This window comes from Podarcis gaigeae (assembly GCF_964106915.1).
Source record: "Podarcis gaigeae genome assembly, chromosome: 2".
Taxonomy (NCBI): Eukaryota; Metazoa; Chordata; class Lepidosauria; order Squamata; family Lacertidae; genus Podarcis; species Podarcis gaigeae.
Genome location: NC_139679.1, coordinates 63,259,590 through 63,282,817, shown reverse-complemented (window position 1 = coordinate 63,282,817; position 23,228 = coordinate 63,259,590). Strand labels below are relative to the sequence as shown.

The following is a 23,228-nucleotide window of genomic DNA, read 5'->3' as shown; positions in this document are numbered from 1 at the left end:
ATCTTTTTATTCTCCCAGGCCTTTCAATTAAATGCTCTGGTGGGTTTTCAATTCTGACATTAATGATTCTTTTAAAGCTGGTTTTATAGAGATGTTATACTACTCTGTGTTGGTTTTATGCTGAATTTTGTAAAATAGCGTAGATATTATTAGTTTTAGCTTTTTTTATTGCATTTTGTTTTGGAGTTTTAAAAAATATATATATTAAGTTTTGTAAACTTCCGAGAGGAATTTGTTGATGGTAAGTATAGAACTAATGTCTAAATAAAAATAAAATAAATCTTCCGCGGATCAGTGGCAGCTGCTAACTCTGCTGGGATTGGCTGCATTTATTAATTCCTATGTGCTGCTGATCCCTGTTGAAAATCAGGTTTGTATCCAGTGCCAATCAGCTGATGGGCAGTGCCTGCAAGCCCTGTTATCATTCTGGATCTTCCTTTGCAGCTTGACTTGAGTTCAATACCAGACTGCAAAAGAAGAAAGGAAAGAATTGAGATCACACTTAGAGCATTGCCCAATTCTTTCCTTTGAAGCTGGGTCAGGTGATTGATAACTGGGTGCCCCTGCTCACTTGTCAGAGTGGCCCACATGAGTGTGGGAGCCGAAGATGTGGCTGACCAGATCCTGTTCCTTAACCCCACCTGTGTTATTTCAATCAGAAGGGCCAAGTGGACTTGAACAATGATTAGGGCTTGCTCTTCTAACCCTGTCACAAAACCAGCCCATCGTTTCATCAGACTGGGAAGGGAGTCAGCACAAAGGGCATAATGTATACTAAATACTTCACTGAGAGGAAACTCTGTGAATCAGCAGATCTGCGAAATCCTCCAAGAGGGAGGCAAAAGGAAGTGCAAAAAATGCTGAAGCATTTTGAGACTTAGGGATGAGGATGCAGGAGAGGATTTCCTGCTGGCAGGAAGGGAAGCTTTTAAAAATGGCTCTGAAAGGTCTTGAGTATTTCATCCTCAGCTTTGAAATTCTGCACAGCTCCCATTTGCTTCTGTGATCTTCCCACTTAGCAAAACAAAGAGTCTGTATCCCTCTGGCTCTGACCAAACACCTGTTTTCGAAACTGCAGAGTGCATAAATGGAATTAAGTGTGAAAGTTTCTTAGACTGAGCTGTCATGAGCTGTGACAGCTGAGTGATGATAGGTATGTGGAGCTGGGGACACAGTCATGCAGCCAGGGGTTGACTTTACGGAAATGCCCCCTCCCTGAATAACATGCACATGCAACAACCAGGAGAGCAGAGGGAGCAAACTGGGAACCGGCACATATCATCTGCTGCTCATGGGTAGGAACGTAGTGTTTAGAAGATAATCACAGAAAGGCAGAAATTGATCATAAAAAAGAAAACCCAAAGGCTCCTATAATAAAGGGCAGGGGATAACCAGGAAGGACAAAGGAAGAATTCTGTGTAAGCCACTCACACAATTTGTCTTTGGACAAATTTGTCTTTGGCAAATTACAATGAATTGCCAACATCCTTGGACCAGTAAGGAATAATTGTTCTACTCACCTGTCAGTTTGCCAAAGGGTGTTTCTGATATGTACTAGTCACTGGCCAATGTTATGCTGTGGGGTAAGGGTTCATAGTCCAGGGGTGCCAACTTGAATAAAATATTGGGAAACGTGTGTCAGATAAATCCCGCCCCACATAATCAATCACAAGACATGGCACGCACGCACCATTTGAATGGCAATGTCCATCAACTTGGGGGGGCAGCCCCCTCAAATATTTTATTGGGGGCGAAGGGACTTTGGCCCCTTGGAGTTGGCTCCTCTGGTTCATACACATAACCAGGTTGTAAAGGACCAATAGTCACAGATTGTAAAGCGCTATGGAAACTCTTTAAAGTGTTTGCATGAATTTCTGTAGCAGATTCTGCATTACGATGCCAGTGTGGGCACAACCCTACAATCCATGGCAAATGTATATCAGTTTCTGCTTGCAATAAGCATCAAGTTGCATCAAGAATATACTTATGCATCAAGCGGGACTACCAGAGCAATGGCACAGAATAATTGCAAAGAAACTGTGCTGTCACTGAGCAATCTGAATGTTCCACAGTAAGTCCAAGGAATCAAATTAATGGGAAAATGGGTACCACCTAGGGAGGGCAGGAGAAAGCATCCCCCTCCTCTCATGACTACATAATCATTTATCATCAATATCTCTGTGAAAGTCCAATGCTTCTTTGTAACTTGGTGTTGAATATATTCAATATCAGGACTTGAAGTTTGCTGTGAACTTTATTCCCACTTCTACCACCAAAATTTGAAATGGTGCTCTTGAGGAAAAACATGATAATCCTCTTCAAAACTTCCAACTACAGCACTAGTAAAAATTTGGCCCCATTGGAGGATTTCAGATTGATATTCACGGATTTCTCTGTCACCCATATGAAAATTAAAAAATGAGATTTGCTTATCATAAAAAATATTGCAGCTGTTACATTTTCAGGTGGTTTCTTAAGATCTTCATTTACAACGTTGCAGATAAAACTGTTTGAGTTCCCTTATGTAGGTTAGAATAATAAGGGTTACATGAGGGGCTTGTGGAAAAGTAACTGCATGTTTTAAAAGAGACAAAACCCCAACCACAAGATTGATTCCAGAAAGAAACAAAAAAGTATTGTGGCACCTCAAAGATAGGAATAAATGTATCATGGCTTAAGCTTTCATGAACTTATGAAGTGAAGTGTGGGCCATGAAAGCTTTTGCTAATACTGTAGTTAAAAGTGCTATAAGATTTTTTGCTTTTGCTGCACAAACTTAACACAACTACAGGTACCCCTGAAAGAACTCGAAAACTGCATTTTCTCTCTCTCTCTTTACAACTCATGACCTGTGCATATCTTGGTATTGTTTAGTTCTCAGGAGTGTTTTCTGTAATGTTAAAAATCAACTAAAAACATAGGTGGGGTGTTCAGTCCCCCCTTTACTTTGTTTTAGTAAAAACAAATTACAGTGAACAAAAAAAGTAACTGGACCACTAAATCTTGTTGCTAACCTTTCAGTACACCAAGGACTCTTTCTAATTATGCATGTTGCAATCATTAACAAATGCTGTTTTAGGGAAATTATCCCCCCTTGCCCAGCAATGAGCTATCCATATCAAGAATAAAGAGGAATGGAAACATGCCAATAATGATATGGTTATGCACAAGATATCTTGAGTCAACAATCTCAATTAATAGAAGACGTTTGGTGACAAGTACAATTAAGCAATGGCAGACAATGAATCCACTTTGGATAAAGACCCTTGTCTGCAGTTTGCCCCTTTAAAAACCATAAACTGAAAGATCAAGGATAGGAATAGGAAACCCAGTTTTCCAGAAATAGACAAGGTGTCAGCAACTACAGAATCCTGCTTCCTTTTTCAATGTCCCATCAATCCAGTTGTGTTTATTTTACTATCCAGCTGCCAGCTCTCTTGGAAACCATCTTGAGAAAACAAATATTACTGGAGTTGCTGCATGCCTTTTTAATTACACTAATTCTTTCTCCCTGTTAATAGTATGTGAATATTAGAATAATATATGCACATATGAGACACAATGACTCATACTTTTTACAGCTGCATGGATGCTATATGTTAACTCGTCATCATGTATGCGTGTGAGCTCACTTGGTTTCCTCCATGAGGCTCTGGAGAAAAAACCCAAAGGATGAAGGTCACAGCATATAAATCTTGGAGAGAGAGGAAGGGCATTATAGTCTAGCAGGAGTATCTCCTTCACACCTTGGGGTTTTACTTGAGACACAAACCATCTGCATGTCAGTCAGCTGCCATTTCATAGCAGACCTCCCTGCGAAAATCAACTGTCTGGAGGGCCTTGTTGTGCCTTTGCAGGCACCAGTGAGAATTTCAACCTGGTGGGGTCAACTATACAAAGTGTCTATACAAAGTGGTGATTTTGGATTGGAGGGATTGAATAGAGTTGCAAATGAATCTGGAAGAAGGGATTTTTAAATTTGAGGATCAGATCCTGCCTTTGTGTTTACTTCCAAATCTGTGAATGTAACAGCAAAATGACTACCCAAAGATTGCGGTCAACCCTCTGAAATGCGCTCAAGCATCCAGTTGTTGCCAGACAATCATCATTTTAAGGGGCTTCTTGTTTTAGAGCAGAGATGGTCACCTTTTTTCGCCTGAGGGGCACCTTTGGTCAACTCTCGCAGTCTTGAGCTGATCCAAGTAGCTCAGCTGAGTAGGATGCTGTCTCCCCAATTATCAAATGATTAATCTGATAACTAGGAAGGGGTGAAAGATCCATCCCATCAGGGTCATGGGATTCTAGTGCAGTGTCAACTTTAGTGTTTTTCTTCTTCTCTTTTTGCTGCTGTTGCAACAAAAATGGGTGGCGGGGATGACAGAGAAAGTTTGTTTGGAGGGGTGTCATGTGGCTCCTAGGCCAGGTATTTGTTGTTGTTGTTTAGTCGTTGTTTTAAAGAGTTGCTTCTCATTTAAGCAGGGAATTAGCATCGTCCAGTAGATAAAATGTTTGAATGCAGAAGTCATGAGTTCAACTAGAGATCACCTAAGGGAATCTCTTGAGCATTCTTTGGCTTTCTATTGTCACTTTTGAATAATTGTTGTGAATATGTACAGGATAAATATTTAAAAGCATATTCATTTTTTTAAAAAATGCAATGTAACTGATGAATAATAATTATTTCCAAACTATAGGAGTATAGAATACCATACAATGGATATCCCACCACTCACCATTATTTTTTCATACTTCAGCACACTTTAGACCACAGCATAGCAACCTGTGTTGTTGGTGTGATGAACTGGCAATGTCACACCCTGTCATTGACAGACTTTAGAGAAGAGGTGGAGACACCTGCCCATGAAGTTGGAAATGATAATTAGAACCAATTAAGCATAAACAACAACAGCTGTTAATGTACTAATCATTTACTATTCCTATTTTAACTCTCACACTTCTCTCTTAATGAACTTTACTCACTGCCCCTCAGCTGAATTTAACACAGGCTTCCTCAACCTCGGCCCTCCAGATGTTTTGAGACTACAATTCCTAGCATCCCTGACCACTGGTCCTGCTAGCCACGGATCATGGGAGTTGTAGGCTAAACACATCTGGAGGGCCGAGGCTGAGGAAGCCTGATTTAACAGATGTTTTAACTCCCTAGAATGCTGCTGCCTTAATTCTCAGTATCACAAACACTTTGAATACCTATTGCTCTTGGGACTAAGCTGGATGTACATGTGATTATTGAACATGGGTTTGCCGGGGTAAGGGTTAATTTCTGAGTCTTAAAGAAGCAGTAATTGTTTTTGTTGTTGTTAATACCCTGCCCTTCTGGCTGGGTTGGCCCAGCTACTCTGGGCAGCTTCCAACATATATAAAAATATAATAAAACATCAAACATTAACAGTAACAATCTGATCTAATATAAAAAGTCACCATAAATTTAAAATAACGTATATCAAATACGTAAAGCAATATTCAGTCATCCTTTAGAATCTAATAGTAAACAGTAAGCACATGGTTGACAGGAACAAAACCTGCCCTCTCCTTTACTCCACATGCTTTGCTGCTTTAATGTTCTTTCCCCTCCAGCCAGATTACTTCTGGTATCAGAACTAGGCTGAAGGTAAAAAAGTTTTAAAGCATCAGAGCATAGAGCATACGGCAAGAACAGGCTTGATTCTTATAGGGTTTATCACTTTAGAGCCAAACTGGCAAGCATGAATGCTATAAACAAACATGCATCAGGTTTGGTCCTTCCTCCAACACAACATTACATCTTTAGTTGCTACTGGTACAATTTAAAATGTTATATTTACAGCCCAAGAAACCATGATTCACTGGTGTAGGAATGAGTGAAAAGCTCCACCACTCCCTGCTCTGAAACCTTCCTTCGTCTTCTTCTTGTATGTTTAGCTGCAGAAGAACTTTCTTGGTTTGTTAAGACATAGTTTCCTGTGATGTCTGAATTCAGAAACTTATCCTGATCTGAAGGGAGCACTTAAATCAGTTTCCCAGGTTGACATCATGGTAAACCATGGCTTAACAAACCAGGAAGTCTTATTTAAAGCCAAGCATGGGAGGGGGGGAGAAGATAAAACACGCAAGCTCATTACTTAAGAATGAGATGCCAGGATGCTCAAGAACAGGGCCAACCATCCAGATGTGGAATCAGAATAACAAGCCTTACTTATAACATGTGCATTTCCAGATTATTTCAAAGGCAATGTACCTAGAGCAGCAATAACGATTGTCACTAACTTATTTTGAAAGCTCCTTTTTACTATGGCAAGGGACAGCAGTTAAAAGGGAACAAAAGATGAATCAAGGAATGTAGGACACATTGATAGGAGGGGGGTTCCAAGATGACTGGTCAATACTACTGTCATCCTATGTTTCCCGCATTCCACCCCCCCCAAGTACAATAAATGCAGTTTATGGTGTATTCCAAAGGATAGTTTGTTCCTTTTCCTGTTGTACTTGTGGAGAGCCTCTGACAGGATACATCTGGAGGAATCCCAGAACCTAAACCTGCACAGACCGTACATTTTCTTTCTCTCCCCCCTCCCACCCCCTGCAACCCTAGTATAGTGCTGTTGCCTAACAGGTCATAAAGCTAAGAGAGGTGTCTTCGGTTTTTGTTATTTTGCATCCTTCCTTGTATCCTCCACCCAGTTCCACGGGACAATATTTGTGCCCAGCCCTCTGATCAGTTCTCATGAGCAGAACAGAGGAGCACCTATCTCTGTCCCAACCATTGTTTGCGTGTTTTGCCTTTACCTAAAGGAAGCAACATGGGTTAGTTGCTGGCAGGGACATTGTTTCTAACAATGTGTTAGATAAATAAATAAATCCCAGCATTCGTAAGGAGGAGAGCTGTTTCGCAAGAGACCCATGAGTGACACAGTTACATCTGCTGTTTACCCATCTTCCTGCTGATGTAGCTCCGCTCTTTGAGAGCACCAACAAAGAATCCCCAGCAGCAAAATTTGTGGAAGCATAGAGAAGGGTTTAGTGTGCAAAGCAAGATGGTGTTGTGCCTTAAATATGAGAAAGCAAGATATTTCACATAGGTTTCTAGAGGGTACTTAACCCACGACACTTAGAGCTGTCATCCTTCAGAACCAATTACCTCCCTAATACACACACATGTTGAATGCAATCCTATGTATGTTTACCCAGAAGTAATGGGGCTTGTATCTCAGTAAGTTTGTTTAGGATGCAGCTGCAGGTACCCATGTTTTAGAGGCAAGGAGTTCTCTCATTATATAGTGATAATGTCCTGCTTCAATGGGGAGTGTGTCCTCAAGTCCTTAGTACACTGATTTCAATGCCTGTTATGATTCTCCTCAGGACACCTCTAAACATGTACTGAGGGACAGTGAAATTGTTCCTGTGTCAATAGTGTCTAGCCATCTGGAGCCCAGAATTTATACTGGAGGCAGATATGTCCAGCAGTAAATTGGATATAAAGATTTGTATTCAGGACGGATCGGAATTATTTTTGTTTCAAAATGGTTATATTTTCATGGGATTTCACAAAAATGCTTTCATTTATTTTCATTAACACAGAACACATTTTTTGTACAACATCCAAAAGTTTTCCCCACCCCTTGTGTCTTTTCAGTCTAACTGTTTTGTTAAGTGATAGCTTCAGGGAGAAAAAGGATGCTTAACCCTTTCTAACTGTACCTCTTCCCTTACTCCTACTCAGCCATTCTGTTTTATTTCATCCTGCACTGCAAGTTTAGAACAGGTTTCCATCTTCCATTTGCAATTCCATCTCATTGTCAGGGACGCAGGACTTGAGCTAGGAATCTTCATGTCCAAGGAAAGGATCTTGTTTTGTGAGCCACCAAGCATGGATTACATGTGCTCAAGCCACATAGACTTGTTCATGTTCATAAAGATGTTTTGCATGAGCACCCCATGCTTTCCTATGGAGGGAATTATTTATTTATGTTCACAAGGACTGAATCCCCATTCTGCACCTCAAAATGTACCCTTGCCTGAGAAGAGACTGGGGAGGTGTTTCATGTACACTGCATCACAGCCAACTTCCCACTCCATCTACTTCTGGATATATGGATATGTTATTAATATTTATTTTTCATTTCATTTCTATACTGCTTTATATTTTTACAGAAAAATCTCAAAGCGGTTTACAACACATTAAAACATCAAATAAAACCATCCAGAATCAACATTACCAAAGAAAGTCAAATATAAAATATACATTAAAAGTGACATAATTAACAGGAAGCTAAAATATCATTTTAAAGATTTCAAAATAAAACATTGTGAAGGAGGTCAACTACAGAAAACATATTTAGCACAGGAAAGTTCACACAGAAACTTAACCATTTCAAAAGAAAACATTACTAAAGGAAGTCAAATATAAAATAATCATAATTAACAAGAGAATAAAATATGATCATAAACATAGAACATATCTTCTGCTGTTGCTGCCAAGTCCTGCCCATAGTAATTCATGGCAGGTGGTGGCTGCGGAAACTCAGGCTCAATGACCTGGGTCTGCACTAAGAGAGTTTCTGATGTACGTGGTGTTCTGCATGCACTTCTGTGAGAGGGGTAATACTCCATGTATATCCTCATTGCACATGGCCATTGTCATCTTCACATTGAAATGAAGTGGGAAACGTGAATGCAGGAGTTGCGTGCACATGTCAGAATGCTCACAAAGCTCAAAGATCTACAATACTGAAAATTAGATGTGTAGCTTGGCAGACAGAACAAAGCCTCCAGATACTAGGAGCCAAGACTATGCTTGCTCAACTGAGCAGTGCGTTCCTCATGCTTTTAGCTTCAGGGCCTAACAGTTCAGGCCACTAACTCCATTGGAGTGTCAGGGGCTGGATTTGGGTGTGGCTTTAATTGAGGAATGATATGAGGAATGAAAGACACAAGTTAACCATTAAAAAAAAAAGCCCTTCCTCTTGACTAACGTGGTGAAAATGAAAGCCAGAAGGACTTCAAAAAGCAGAAGGCAATAAAAATTTGTAACCGTGACCCTGATTCCTTTAAGGTTAGTGGTGGGAAAATGCATGTATATAGGGACAGACCTCTCAGCCCAGTGTCTTCTCCATCTACATTATCTTTCATCTCTCCACCTCACACACTCACATGCAGCCTTGTGCGTGATGTACATGGATGCTCAGTCTTGCTCTGATTCTCCATCTCATTATTCTCTTATTACAGTTCATTGGTTGCTGCTGAGTGGCCATGTGCTAAGTGCACCACTGAGGGTCTATTCTTGCTTTACTTTACATGTTTTGCTTTTTCGGAAGCCACCATGAAGGATGCTACCTCGATGGTTTTGCACAGTGAACGTTTTCCATAGGGGAAAGAACCTCTGAAAACTAGAAGTCAGAAACTCATCCACCTATGACAAGTATTGGCTCCTGGTGCTTAAGGACACTTACTGAGCTGAATGCACTGATCAAAGCTTTCTCTACTCTTTTGACCTCTAAGTAGTCCACCACCTAAGACTAGGCCTCTGTAGTAGCTATGTTACCAGCACAACTATGTATCTGACAAGTGTCCAGGTACTTGTATGCCAAGGCTGATGGTTGACCTATCAGAGCACTGATCTGACTCAGATCTGCCGAGCATCATGTGCTTTCAGACCATTCATTGGCCCCTCTGGACCTACCTATGCCCACTGTGGAAAATGAACAGTGGAGGTGCTATAACTTCCACTTGTTGCATCTGGGTCCTTGTCAACTGCTGTAAAGTTTTCTAAATGGAGGGAATCTGAGCATTGTCTAAAATATAGCCCACCCTAGCAATAGGGTGATGCGTGTTCCCTCCACCGCCACCCTTCCTTCCGGACGTTTCTTCACACTTTAGAAATCATGGTTCTAAATTTTGTGAGCAAAGTGGGGCAGGGGGGGAAGCCACAATAAGAAACTTGAGAGTGGGATGTGACGGATCCACCCCCATCCTGCCATTCTGTATTGCTGCTGTGGCTCCTGTTGCTCCCATTATTACTCCTATTACTCCGGCCGCTACTACAGGAAAAGCATGGTTGGGAGACAAGCATGTCCGGCAGAGATAGAAGCTCGAGACTGCTGATGCCAGCCCAGTTTCTAAAGATATACCTAGTCAAATGACCACAGTCTGTGTGGCTTCTTGGCAGGAAGGAAGTGTAAAACAATTAAAAAGAGCAAGGATGTCTACACAAAACTAGGTTTTGGACAGGTCATTCTTATGACCTGGGTGCTGCCGTGCACGTTTCTCAGCCGCCTGTGGGAAATTGCTCCCCAAATGCTTTTTCTCTTCTGATTCCCTGGTATTCCTCTTACCTGCTTTCCCAGATTCTAATTTAGCCTGGGGGAGCATGCCCTTTCTCTTCCTGATTGCCCTCCCCCTCAGCATCCCACTGTTGTTGTAAGCATATAAGATGAAGCGGCCAAGGAATGCAAATATTTTAAGTTCCTCTGGCCATGGTGTTTCTGAAAAACAAATACTGTTTTACTTATGAAGCACCATGTATATAGATGTTCGAAGTGTGATTTATTTCTTATCATTTAGTAATACTGTAAGGGGATATTGCACTGCTTAACTCATTCATTAAAGTAGCAGTCAAAAGTGTTACTGGGATATGAATCAACATAAGTTCAAGTGCTTACAGATATTTTCTCCTTTTGTAAAAGAGAATGTGTGAATTTAAGGTGACAGATCTTTCCTGCTTTTGCAGGATACCCGTAACCAGTAGACTGAAACCCGTGAAGCAAATCTTGATATACTACTACTAAGTGTTTCCTCCAACGTTAATTTATTTTCTATTTATAAAACACTTAAAAAAAACCACCTCTTTAAGTTTTGAGCAGCCTAAGGGCTTATCCACACTTACCTTTCTGCTGCTCTTTCCAGACACAATCTGCGCTTTAAAGCTCTGTGTCTGAGCACCGTTGTGTTTTTTTTGCTCTGCCGTTTCCCCCTCCCACTCTTAAAAACTCAGTCAGAGCAAATGGCCATCCAAATGGACATTTGCTCCAGTTGAGCACTAAAGAGTAGGTTTGGGGTAGAGATGGGAAGGCCTGGGGTGGGGAAGAAAAATTGGGGGGAGGGGACCAGTCCCTCCCTTTTCCGCCCAAAGCCGTCCCCCCCCCCCCAGTTTGGAAAAAAACAGGGGGGAAACCTGGTTTTCCAGGTTTTTCCCCAGCCGTCCCTTCTCTAGTTTGGGGCAAAAAACAAAAACAAAACACACAGACACTGATCTTTTAAGTGTGGACCTGTGCCTGGAAATAGCATGGCCAAAGGTAAGTGTGTTGTTGTTGTTTAGTCATTTAGTCGTGTCCGACTCTTCGTGACCCCATGGACCAGAGCACGCCAAGCACTCCTGTCTTCTACTGCCTCCCGCAGTTTGGCCAAAGGTTAGTGTGGATAAGCCCTAAAAAAGAACAATGTATAATTACAACACTGAAACAAAAACAAAAACACAACCTAAAACCTATAAAACAACAATATAAAAACACATTGAATGAAAGTGAATGAAAAAAATTAGACAAACCTGAAATATCAAACGTAGTTAGCCCATGATGGATGATTGATAGAACTACTAGAGTAGATAATAATGAGTGACTGTTGTTCTGTACTATGAACTTGTTTCTTTCTCTCCCTAGATCTAGTGAGTGGCTATTCTATGACCCCACCCACACTCAGCATCACAGAAGAAGAATACGTGATCAACGCTAAGGACACACTGAATATTACTTGCAGGTAAGATTAAAAGAACAGTGCCTTTCACAGTTGCCAGCTGTTGTGTCAAAGATTCTGAAAGACCTTTCAAAGACACTCAGTGGGAAACCTCTTTCTGGTTTCTGGACTGATGGAAAAGCTGAACTTAAGTTGACTGGTTTGAATACTTGGGACAGAATTGTGGCTCTCCATTTGTGATGGGGGAATACTGGGTCAGGGCAGCCAAGAACTGTCAATCATAGCCTATTTATACAATCAGGGGGAACACTATACATTATGATCACAACCTCCACATTTACTGATTACAGACACTTGAGGGCTTATAGTAATATTTGACCAATGGATTTTAGTAGGCTTTCAAGAAAATGCATGGAATTAGTATTATTTTCACCTGAGCTCCAAAATTCAAAAAAGCAACAACAAAAGCAAGTTCGAGGGCATATATTATCAATGGCTGAGTGCCAAAGAACATTGCAACTCACTCTGCATGCTGAAAGAGTCTTGAACAGCCCACATAGCAATTCGCTTTGGAAATGAAAAGGGCTTTCAAAAGTGTGTAATCATGACAAAGAGCAATCCCATCTTAGTATTGCATGCTTTCCACCAGTTTACTTGGAAGGAACAGGAATTAGGTTTGTAGGTCTTTGCTGTGGCAGGCAACCATGCAACCAGGACCTAAAAATTAGTGCCCGTTCAAGCATGCAGAGGCAATGTGGTCATGTAGCTACACTTTCACAGATTCCTTCTACCTAAAGCCTGTGTTCCCTGTTCTTTTCTTCCCCAGGAAACCCTGATCTGCACCTTGAAAAATGTAGCATAGTATAGTATGGTTGAGTGCACATCTCCAACCTACTATGTACCCACTTACCTTTTTGCACATATGCCCTTATCCTAAGCCTGTTGGGTAAAACCCCTCCTTCATTGCCTCCTCCCAAGGACAGAGCAGCAACTATGCTAAGGTTATATCTTTATTTATCTGACAGAGGCTTACAGGGAGCAGGAAAGTGTCTTATTTCCAGTCTGAACTCTTATGTGCAAAGATGCCCTTGCCAAAGCAAAGAGGCTGATCTGTTCTTTGAGTTGTCCAAGGGAATCTTCCCAAATAGCAGTTAACTCTGTTTTGAGCCAGCTCATCTTTAAATCCCAAGGGGGATATGACCAGAAACCCGCCTCATGCTAGGATGAAAACAGCAGGAAGGAAGTATTCCTATCTCCTGCTTCCAGACCACATATTCAATGCAACTTAAAGCTTGTCAACAGATCACTGGAAAAGAATGGGGCCCATATCCTTCATCAATAGCATGGCTATCTTGCCCACCAACACTTACCTCCCCCAAAGTTCAGCTTCCGCATTTTTCATTAACTTTCAATGATGTGGAAGAGCCATAGCTCAGTGGTAGAGCTCATGCATTGCATGTACAAGTTCAGTCTCTGGTGCCTCAACCCCACAGACTAAGATCCCTGCAAACCCTGCTTGTTCTGTCTGCGTGATTTGAAAGCAAACAGCGAGGACAATGGCTCAGGGGTGTGTGGACACAGTTGATCAGTGCTGCCTGCAAACAGTGCTTTCAGTAGGGAGCTGCATCTCTTTACTTGCTCCACATCTAAATGTTGTATATGATGTCAAGCTGTAGGGCACATGGGGAAAATAGCCTTGTGGGCGAAATGGTTTCACGAAGAAGGAGATTTACCGTATCATTCTTACTTACCTAGTACCGTCATCTCCACTACCTTCTCCCTGCAACAGCTGCTTAATTTGAATCAAATTCCTACTTGTTCAGACATCTTTAATCTTGCCCAGCTGTGCCTCAGAGTCTCTGCTCTGGAGCATAGACCATCCTGAATGGACATGGTTCACATTAGTGAGAGCCGGGGGAGTTGAAATGCAGAAATATGCAACATGTCGGCCGTGGGGGAAAACATGGTTGGGAGGATGCTCGGAGCAGCCAGTAGGAGACTTCTGAAATAAAACATAATTATTTTAAATGAGTATGAAGCAAACGCTCTCCTCAGATTTCACTGGTGAATTGGAGATAGATTTGTTTGTCCATGCTGTAACTCAAAGAAGAATGTTCTGGCTGTTGCTTGTGAGCAGCATTTAAATTTACCTTAACCATCCCAACTTTCTTTGCAAACCTCTGAAGTTTTTGCCTGTTTGCACATGTAATATGATACTGGTTTTCATTTACTAAGTAGCAGTAGAATATGCACAGTGCACCAACTGCTAGTTTCTGTCCAAACGTTGAATCCAGAATGACTGGATATTCCCCATTCTATTTTGTTATCATCCTGACCTTGATTCCACTCCACATGCCTCACACTTTTACTTGGAGAATTTATACAAATTAGTTTCATAACTTGAGCATGTTCAGTTTTCTGTGCTCTTTGGGGTACCGTATTATCTCCAACCTGTCCTGTGCTAGTTATTGATGTGAAGAAACTTACATGTGCATTGATTATACTACAGCATGAAAAGGAGTCTCGATGCGATTGTATACTTGCATAGCGATTTCAACTATGAATATGAGCAGTGATAAAACCACAGTGCAAAAAGGGATCTGGATGTGTTCAAGTAATCACATCAGGATTCCTTTTTGTGGTATGATTTCATCAGTGTCTGCACGTTTCAACTAATAAACAGGGCAGGGGGTTATGTTGAAGTGAAAACTGTAACAATGCACAGCTATTGAAAGTCCAGGAAAAAACCCCAGAAAATTAATCACTAACTCATCAGTGCAGCTCTGCCAACATGATTAGGTAATTTGGAACCCTGGAGAAAAATCTCTGGAGAAATTCATATGAGGATAACTTCACAAGCATCCCTAGATTAAACAAAAAGATTTAAAACAAATTCCTACATAAACATGCCTTGGGCAGCTTCATTATAGAGAGGATATAAAAGATGCATGCAATTCTTATTCAAGAACTGAGAAGTAGAGCATATGGAAACTGACAGCTGAGCTCCAATAAGAGATGCATAAGAAGCTGGTACTACCAGGCCTTACTTTGTACAACATGGAAAAAGCAAGTACCTAATCAGTCAGCATTCAGACAGAAGTGTGAACTTCTGCTATCTGCAGTTTGATAATGTGACTGTACAGTGGAGTCTTGTAATTGCCACAATAGAAAAGAGGGAATATGAACACACACAAACACAGAGTCCAGCAGAGATAAGCAGTAGCCAAATATAATTAGTGGCATGAAATAACAGGATGGGCCTGCCTTGCAAAAGTGCCTGGAGGAATTTTGCTGTTGTGGATTGTCAGTTTTCCAAACTATCAGCATCTCTAGAAGCTGGGAGCCTTTAACTGGGATACTTCTGTGAGTTGGATGACACAAGGACCGTCAGCCTTCGTAATCAGACAAATGTAGTGACCACCACTTTCCCTCTTCCTCTCAGATGATGAGTGGGCCTTGCCTGTGACATCTCACTGTACTTTGGGAATGCTCACCCACCTTCAGGGTCCAGTACAGCTGCAAGGGCAGGCCCACTCTCCTTCTCCAGCTCTAAGTTGGGAGACAGGCTTAACCCTGGAAGTGCTGGAGTGTGGAGAAGCTTGCAAAGCAATGAGACATCTTGCAGCTCTGCAATTCTCTCCATGGTGGCATTACATTTGTGACACTTTTTGGAAAAAACAACAACCATATATGCTGTTTTTATAGTAATAAATAATAATTAATGCTGAGAATCATACACTAAATATTTCTCACTTCTACATGCTTAGTGTGCTAGATAGAAAGGGTCAAGCTTTCTTCACAGGTGAGAAGTTGTCACACTTAGGCTGTGTACACCCTCCTATTTACTCTTCATCCAGTGTGCTCCTACCACTGACTTGGAAAGCAGCGTACATACGACATGTTAGCTACAATCCACATCTTGTGGATTCTATGATTCTGTATTAGAGGAGGAATGCAGCTGAATCCCTTAATTTGCAATGTGGACATTAGAAATGGAGTAGTAAAGGAATTTTAGAATGCCATACCTATTATAGAAGGCCATAGTATCACATCTAATTCTGCTTCCGTTATTCCTTTTGTTCTGGTGAAGAGGGCAGCACCCCCTGGAGTGGTCGTGGCCTGGAGGCCAAGAGGACACCGTCCAGATTGGGAAGGAGAGCGATTCAGTGGTGTTGGTGAGTCTCGACGGTGTCCAAACAGTCAAGGAAGAGGATTGTGAGGGCACTGACACAAAGCCCTACTGCAAGGTCTTGACACTGACAGGGACTCAGGCTAACGACACGGGCTACTACCGCTGTTACTACAAGTACATCAATGCCAAAATCGAGGGCACCACTGCAGTCAGCACCTATGTATTTGTGAGAGGTAAGAGGGTAAAAGACCTGCACAGCCAAAACAGATTGAACTCCAGGTGGAAGAACGTATTGGCCAAACTGCATTACAGCCTTAAAAATAATAATATTTTTTTAATCGAAACTCTGTATTACATAGCAGGTTGCTTAAGGAAAAGCTACTTGGAGTTAAAATCATTGTGAAGAGACAGAGGTTACACTGTCCTCTGAAAGAGAAAGGTTATCGCAGTTTCAAATGATGTAAGATTGATGTGCCCATGTGCAATTTTGCCTGCCTGCCTCTATCCTGACTTACTCTATCATGGCATGGCAGTCAATTATACTGAGTTCCTACATCATGCTGTTAAGGCTTCTCTGTTATCTAGGTCAGTAGTTTCCGACCCAGGGAGCCCACTTTTAACCTAAACATGCATTTGGAGACCCAATTCTCCCCCCCTTTTTTTTTCTTGTGCCATATATTTGCATGGCGGTATTGCTGCTGTTTCAGCCCACATTGGATCAGGCCACAACCTAGTCATGGTCCCCAACCACCAATTGAAACCAAGGATTTAGGTGGCTTGGAATTACATTAAATATACATAGTTGCATATGTTGTTCTGGAAGGGCACCACCTGTACCTTTGTGCATCAGATAGAAGGGCAGTGTTAAGAGAGGCTGCAATTGCAGCTATCCAACCTATTTGCAGCAAAACTGTGTGTATGTTTACCTGAAAACTGTGTGTATGTGTATGTTTACCTGAAAGAGCAGGAATTCTACATCATGACTGAGACTCCATGCTGCCTATGCAGACACACCGTGTTTATTGGTTTATTGTGTAGAAGACATTGAGAGGGCTGGGGAAGACTGCTCTAGACTACTCAGATGTTGCCTGTGCCCTGGGCTTAAGGAATGGTGGGGGTGCACAGCACATGGTGATAGAGGCTGAGGACATACATGAAATAGTTTTTTTTTTTTGTTTAGGTTTCTATGGTGAAATCGCTTTGAGTTGTTTTAGTGATTCATAAATGGAATGAAATAAATACTTGAATAATAAGAAGGGGGAACCCCAGAGTATATAGAGGAATCTGTAAGAGAAATTTGATGTTTCCCCATTCCCACCAGTTCTGAGGTGGCAAAGGTTCCTCCCGCCGCCCATCTCTAGCACCTGGTCATCCTTCACGTCTGCAAATGCTTCTCTGTATTCTGGTTTCCTCTATCATCTGCATAACAGTGATTAAATCCAGGGGAGTTGAAGAGGGGTGTCAAGTCTTCTGCTGAGAACAAATCAGTATTCATCCTCTTGTGTGGGATTTCTGATTATAGGCTCTGACTAGGGGATTCAATTACACTGGTGCCTGGGGTGAATGTTTCTGTCAGGCTGGAATGCAGGAATTTTTAGTTCAATGGCACCCTAGAACCACAGCAGTGGCCTTGTCTAGGCTTTTTTGGTTGTTTTTTTAAAGAGAGAAATTAAATCAATTGTTTAGAAGGGAAGGGTGAAACGCAGGAGCTGTTTTGAATAAAACTGAAGCAGAGAAGGATGAAAAACTGTGGTGCTAGAGTTAGAGAGGGTGTAGGAGGTAGAGATTCTCTTTTCCCCAATCACATATTGTTTAGCCTCTGGCACCTGAATCATAATTTGTGTGTGATATAGCTAGATCTTCCAAACTCCCTAGATTCTTGCCATTTAATGAAGTCATGATGTGCTACATTTTCTGCTTTTAAAAGTGTTAAAATTATCCGTTGAGTATGTCCTGTCAGTCAAGCATAATTTTAGATTAAAATTAGGAAAGATTGTGCACTAGGGGTAAAAAATCTAGACTCTCGTGCTTTGTGATTTTTGTGACTGAGAGGACATATTAATTATCTAGATTTCTTTAAAACACAGAGGCTGTAGGATTCTGAGGACACTTTCTAAAGCATTCCACTTATCCAAAAAAACAAATCCTAACCTTTCGTCCCCATTCACCAACTCTGTTTGTATGATCAAAAGTGGTTAGGTAATGTAACTTGAAGGAGCAATCCTAATACCCAGACGGGTTTTGCTGTGCTAGCTCTTAACTGGTTCAGCAGAGAGGTCCAGATTAGACCCCTTACCCCTTCCCCACACAGGAATGCCCCTTTCTAAGGGTTTACACTGACTACCACCCACTGCTTTTAGTGAGTGCAGTGGGGAACCAGTGGGTGGACTAAAGTTTGCTCTCCCCCCCTCACGCCAAATGAAGAGGCATATCTTCCACTCTGGGGCAGTGGATAGCATGTTTGGATTGTTCTGCCATCTACCTAGTAAACTTGGGGATGAGTTTCAAAATGAGATATAATAATTCTAAAGCACAAAAATGCATTCATCTGGTTTGTGATGGCTAAGTGAAGAGCAAGCATGTGTTGTGCAGAGTGCTGTGGTGAGCCGGTCATATCTATCTGTTTCAACATAGATTGGCAAGCACCAGAAAAAAATGACAATGCAGTATTACGATTATATCTCGGTGCCAAAAATCTGACTGTACAAGCAGTAATGAGAAATTAAAGGCTACTTCTAGTTCTATAGTTGTGGTGGTTACAATTACCAACAAGAAGATGGACGTCATCTGTGAGGTCACTAGGCAGGGTGGGGGAACCTGTTGGACTCCAACTCCCATCAGACTCAGCCAGCGTGGCTAGTGATTTTGGGAGTTGTGGTCCAACAACATTCAGAGGGCCAGCAGTTTGCCCAGCTTTGCTATAAGGGGAACCTGTGCATTCTCTGTCACTTCTCCACTCCAAATCACTCTCCTAACTTCTTTCCCCCTGCACACTTCCAACTGCCTGTCCCCCCTGGCAAACTTGCATTTGGAACTGCAAAGAGAGATAGAAAGTGCCTGCATGGGCAATTTGGAACAAAGAAGGAATGAGCGAGAAGGGGAAAAAAACCCTAAGCCTTGCCTGGTCTCTTCTCCAAATTCCCCACCCTCAATGCTGCTTTTCTTTATAAAGTAAACAACAGTATATTAATACAGCTTATTGACACTTATCTGATTTTTCTTTTGCACAACAATCCATTCATGGGTGGTCTTAATTTTTGCTATACTTTGGGATCAGAATATCTGACCAAAATTTGCTGGGAATTGCAACCACATGGTAGGCTCCCATGCTGCTCAGACCAACTTTCCTTGCCAGCGTCATTGACCTCAGAGGAAGGCAATGGTGTTGGTACTCAGGTGACTCCCTCTGTATGAATGTTGAAACATGGAGCACCATGGGAACCAGGAATGCAGAAGTGGTCCTGATGCCATTCCAGCATTGGCCCTTGAAATCATACGATGTGATAAGCTGATGGACAGAGTCTTCATGCTGCACTGGCCCCCAGTCCTTGCCCCACACCTCAGCCCCCAAACTCAAAGCCACACTTTAGCTTTCTCGTCCATAATAATGTTCATCATTGCTTCTTCTCACGTGCATAAATGCATGCATACCTAAGCATGTCTCCCACAAACTTACATGTGTCCCATCCCCCTGTAACTGTCTGCCCTTAAAATACTTAGAAAACAGGGAGTCAGTGTTCAAAGAGAAATTGCAATTGCTTTTGGGTTATGTGGATATTAGTGTAGATTATGGACTTTGGATATTCAGAATCCAGTCTAAATATAATATGGGCAATTAATAGTGAGCCCCTGTGGTTTGCCAGCTGAGCAACTGTTGCTGGTATTTTAAAATAAATCATTCTCCGATAACAAACTCAAAATAACAATAGCCAGAGGCATTAGAAGTTTGGCAGGAATTTCCCCTCATGAATGTTAGTTCTCTCTTAATCTAATCTGCCCTTGGTCTTTGCTATGAACATCTGTGGCTGCTCTTCAAATACATCCTGGAGGAATATTTATATAAAAACACAGAGATGGAATAAAATCCAAAACCTCTAGTCAGGAGCACTTAGCAGCAAAGAAGCTGATGTACAACACTGCCCATGAAAATATGTCTCAATCGTGACCTCGTGCTACAATTGTAGGATGGTGAAATGGGTTTCTTCTCTCAGTTTAGAGCTAACTTGCTCTTTGCTAGCATACCGGGGGCCTAAGTTGGAGATTTGTGTATATGTTACAAACTTCTGAAGAACAGCGGGAGGCAGCGTGGTTAGAATGTCAGACTAGGATCAGGAAGACCTGAGTTCAAAACCTCATTCATTATACGTAGAGTCTTGGGCCAGCTGCTATCTCTCAACCTAACCTCCCTCACAGGGTTGTTGTGAGGATAAGAAGCGGGGCAGGAAGACCAGCGGATGCTGGCCTGAGCTTCTTAGTGGAAGGTTATAAATGTAATAAGTACATAAACTGTGGTCTGATATCTGAGTTGTCAAAGGGATGGGGAATGGTACATTTATTGTCACTCACCTCCTAGGATAGCTTTCGCAATCTGCATCATGTCTCTAACCCTAACCCTAACCTTAAATTTCCCTTCCTTTCTCCAACTTCTCAAGGATGTCATTGTTACAAAGGCAAGAAGTGCCTTCCTCCAAGTGCTTGCTACCAAGTTTATACTTGTTTTATCTCTACATTTAAGGGTTGTGGCTCAGGGGGTAGAAGATCAGCTTATTGAGCTAGGTAGACCAATGGTCTGACTTGTTATATAAGGCTGTTTCCTATGTTCCTACACACTGAACAGCCATTTAAAAAATATTCAGACAAATGACCATTTTTCCTGTGTGAGAGTGAGAGAGAGAGAGGATATAATCAACCACTACAACAAGTTTAATAATAATAATAATAATAATAATAATAATAATAATAATAATAATAAATAATTTTATTTATATCTCCCGCCCTCCCCAGCCGAAGCTGGGCTCAGGGTGGCTAACAACAATCAAAATAGTTCAACATTCTAAAAACATTCATTATAAAATTAATTAAAATCAAATTAAAATCAAATTAATGGCAACCATCAAGCAAAATTCTGTGCAGGTTGCCAGAGGAGGGGATCAGGCTGCGCCCTGACCAAAGGCTTGGTGGAACAGCTCTGTCTTGCAGGCCCTGCGGAAAGATGTCAGGTCCTGCAGGGCCCTAGTCTCTTGTGACAGAGCGTTCCACCAGATTGGAGCCACGGCCGAGAAAGCCCTGGCTCTAGTTGAGGCCAGCCTAACCTCTCTGTGGCCTGGGATCTTTAGGATGTTTTTATTTGCAGACCGTAAATTCCTCTGTGGGACATACCAGGAGAGGCGGTCCCGTAGGTACGAGGGTCCTAGGCCGTATAGGGCTTTAAAGGTTAAAACCAGCACCTTGAACCTGATCCTGTACTCCACCGGGAGCCAGTGCAGCTTGTATAGTACTGGATGAATATGATCTCGCAGCGAAGACCCCATAAGGAGTCTCGCCGTGGCATTTTGCACCCGCTGGAGTTTCTGGGTCAGTCTCAAGGGCAGCCCCACGTAGAGCGAGTTACAATAATCCAGTCTGGAGGTGACCGTCGCGTGGATCACAGTGGCTAGGTCAGGGCGAGAGAGATAAGGAGCCAACTGCTTAGCTTGGCGGAGATGAAAAAATGCCGCCTTTGTTATAGCTGTAATCTGCGCCTCCATAGAGAGGGAGGTATCGAAGATTACACTCAAACTCTTAACGGACGATGCTGGCACTAATTGCACCCCGCAAGAGATGGGAGTTGCCCCCTCAATACTATCACAGACCCAGTACAAGCGAATTAAAATGCCAAAATCATACAGTTTCTAATATTCACTGATTTAAAATACTGTATATGGTACGATGAAAACAAATAAAGATACCAAGTAAACTGACACAATCCCTTTATGGTTCTATGCAGCAGAAAAGAGAGATCTTCCATTCCAAATTGTTCCATTACATTATTTTGTTTGTGTTAGCCAATAAATAGCCCAAATACCATTCACAGGTACTTCCTGGGTATTTTAGTAGCATGGGAGTATATCATTCATTCTGCTCATCTCTATGAGAATATAATGATGATAGCAGCTAGGACCTTAAAAGCGTCTGAGGCTTGAGTCCAGCACTCTCTCTGCCTTTAGGGGCAATGCTAGAGCACTGCATAGACACCCACACAGTTGTCATGCATAGGTGGGGAGCTTCACTGTAGCCCGTGAGTGACAGACATTTTTAAAAAACCACCGTCCATTTTTTCTTCTGCCTTTTAAAGCCAGAGTTGTAATCTGGAGTCCACACTGACACTGGATATGATTGTGTGGGTTAAAGAAGATTGCCAGCCTCTCCACGCATGTGGAGAAGGTTCTCTGAAGCTTTCTTTGTGTCTTCATTTTAGCATTCGAATTTGTGGTTTTTTAATTGGAATTTGGGGAATAGGGGTTTTGTTGTTTCTACTATGCTAAGCTCATGGCCACAACAATGGATTTGTATAGATCAGCCTTAACTACAGGAATTCTGTAAGGAAATCTGGCCACATGAAATCCAAGTTGCCATTGAGCTATCGTATGGCTTGCTCCCCTCGCCTCCTTATTCCCTTTTCTAAAATTCTACACTGCAGGATAATCTGTTAATTCCAAATATACAGAAAAAGAAAGGAGCAATAAAAATTTCTTGAATGCTTCTGTGGGGAAAAGAGTTTTCTCTTAATGTCAAGAAATACAATAAGCAGGAGCATTCTAAGCTTGGCTGCTGATAAATTGGATTGACAAAACAGACATGAAAGGCAGTTTGCCTACTTTCCTGATTCATGTTATTGTTCTGCAAGTCAGGGCATGAAAATTGCTGAGTTTTGAAGCTAAAAAGATTGGGGAAAGGCATTATTCATGCTAAAGAGATTAGCAGTAGTACCCATATTCAGACTTATACTTAACTAATTTCCATCCTGTCCTTTCTCTGAGGGGCTCATAAAGGTATATATGGGGCTGTCCTATTCTGTCCTCTCAAAAAACCTATATAGGTTATTCTGCGATAGACACTTTGGTTGAGCAGAGATTTGAATCCAGATCTCCCCCTTTCAAATCAAGCACTCTGTCCATTATAACTCACATCTGAAGTGATTACTAGAACATACTACCACAGAGCACTGAATTCAAAATAAGAATTAAGCAGACAACTTAAATTAACAAAAACAGCTAAACATATTATAGCTACACACAGGTCTGCTGCCTGAGTTAATGGAAACATAGGCAGTTTCCTAAAGTTTACTATGATTCCCTTTGCTTTCTGGGTGCCCTTTCATTGTTGTTGATCATGATGATGATTAAATGAACTGGTAACCTACGGTTGTAAT

The 23,228-nt window shown here is 41.7% G+C and overlaps 1 protein-coding gene across 5 annotated transcripts in view; it reads left to right on the top strand.

Moving 5' to 3' along the window:
* The window catches only part of FLT4 (fms related receptor tyrosine kinase 4), a 93,389-nt gene that overhangs the window by 17,677 nt on the left and 52,484 nt on the right, over positions 1 to 23,228 (top strand). For 4 of the 5 annotated variants that reach the window (XM_083728355.1, XM_083728356.1, XM_083728357.1 and 1 more), the window contains exons 2-3: positions 11,652 to 11,748; positions 15,776 to 16,050. In XM_083728355.1, the coding sequence (XP_083584481.1) occupies positions 11,652 to 11,748; positions 15,776 to 16,050 (372 nt within the window). The remainder of the gene's footprint in view (positions 1 to 11,651; positions 11,749 to 15,775; positions 16,051 to 23,228) is intronic. The other variant, XM_083728359.1, reaches the window with a different exon arrangement.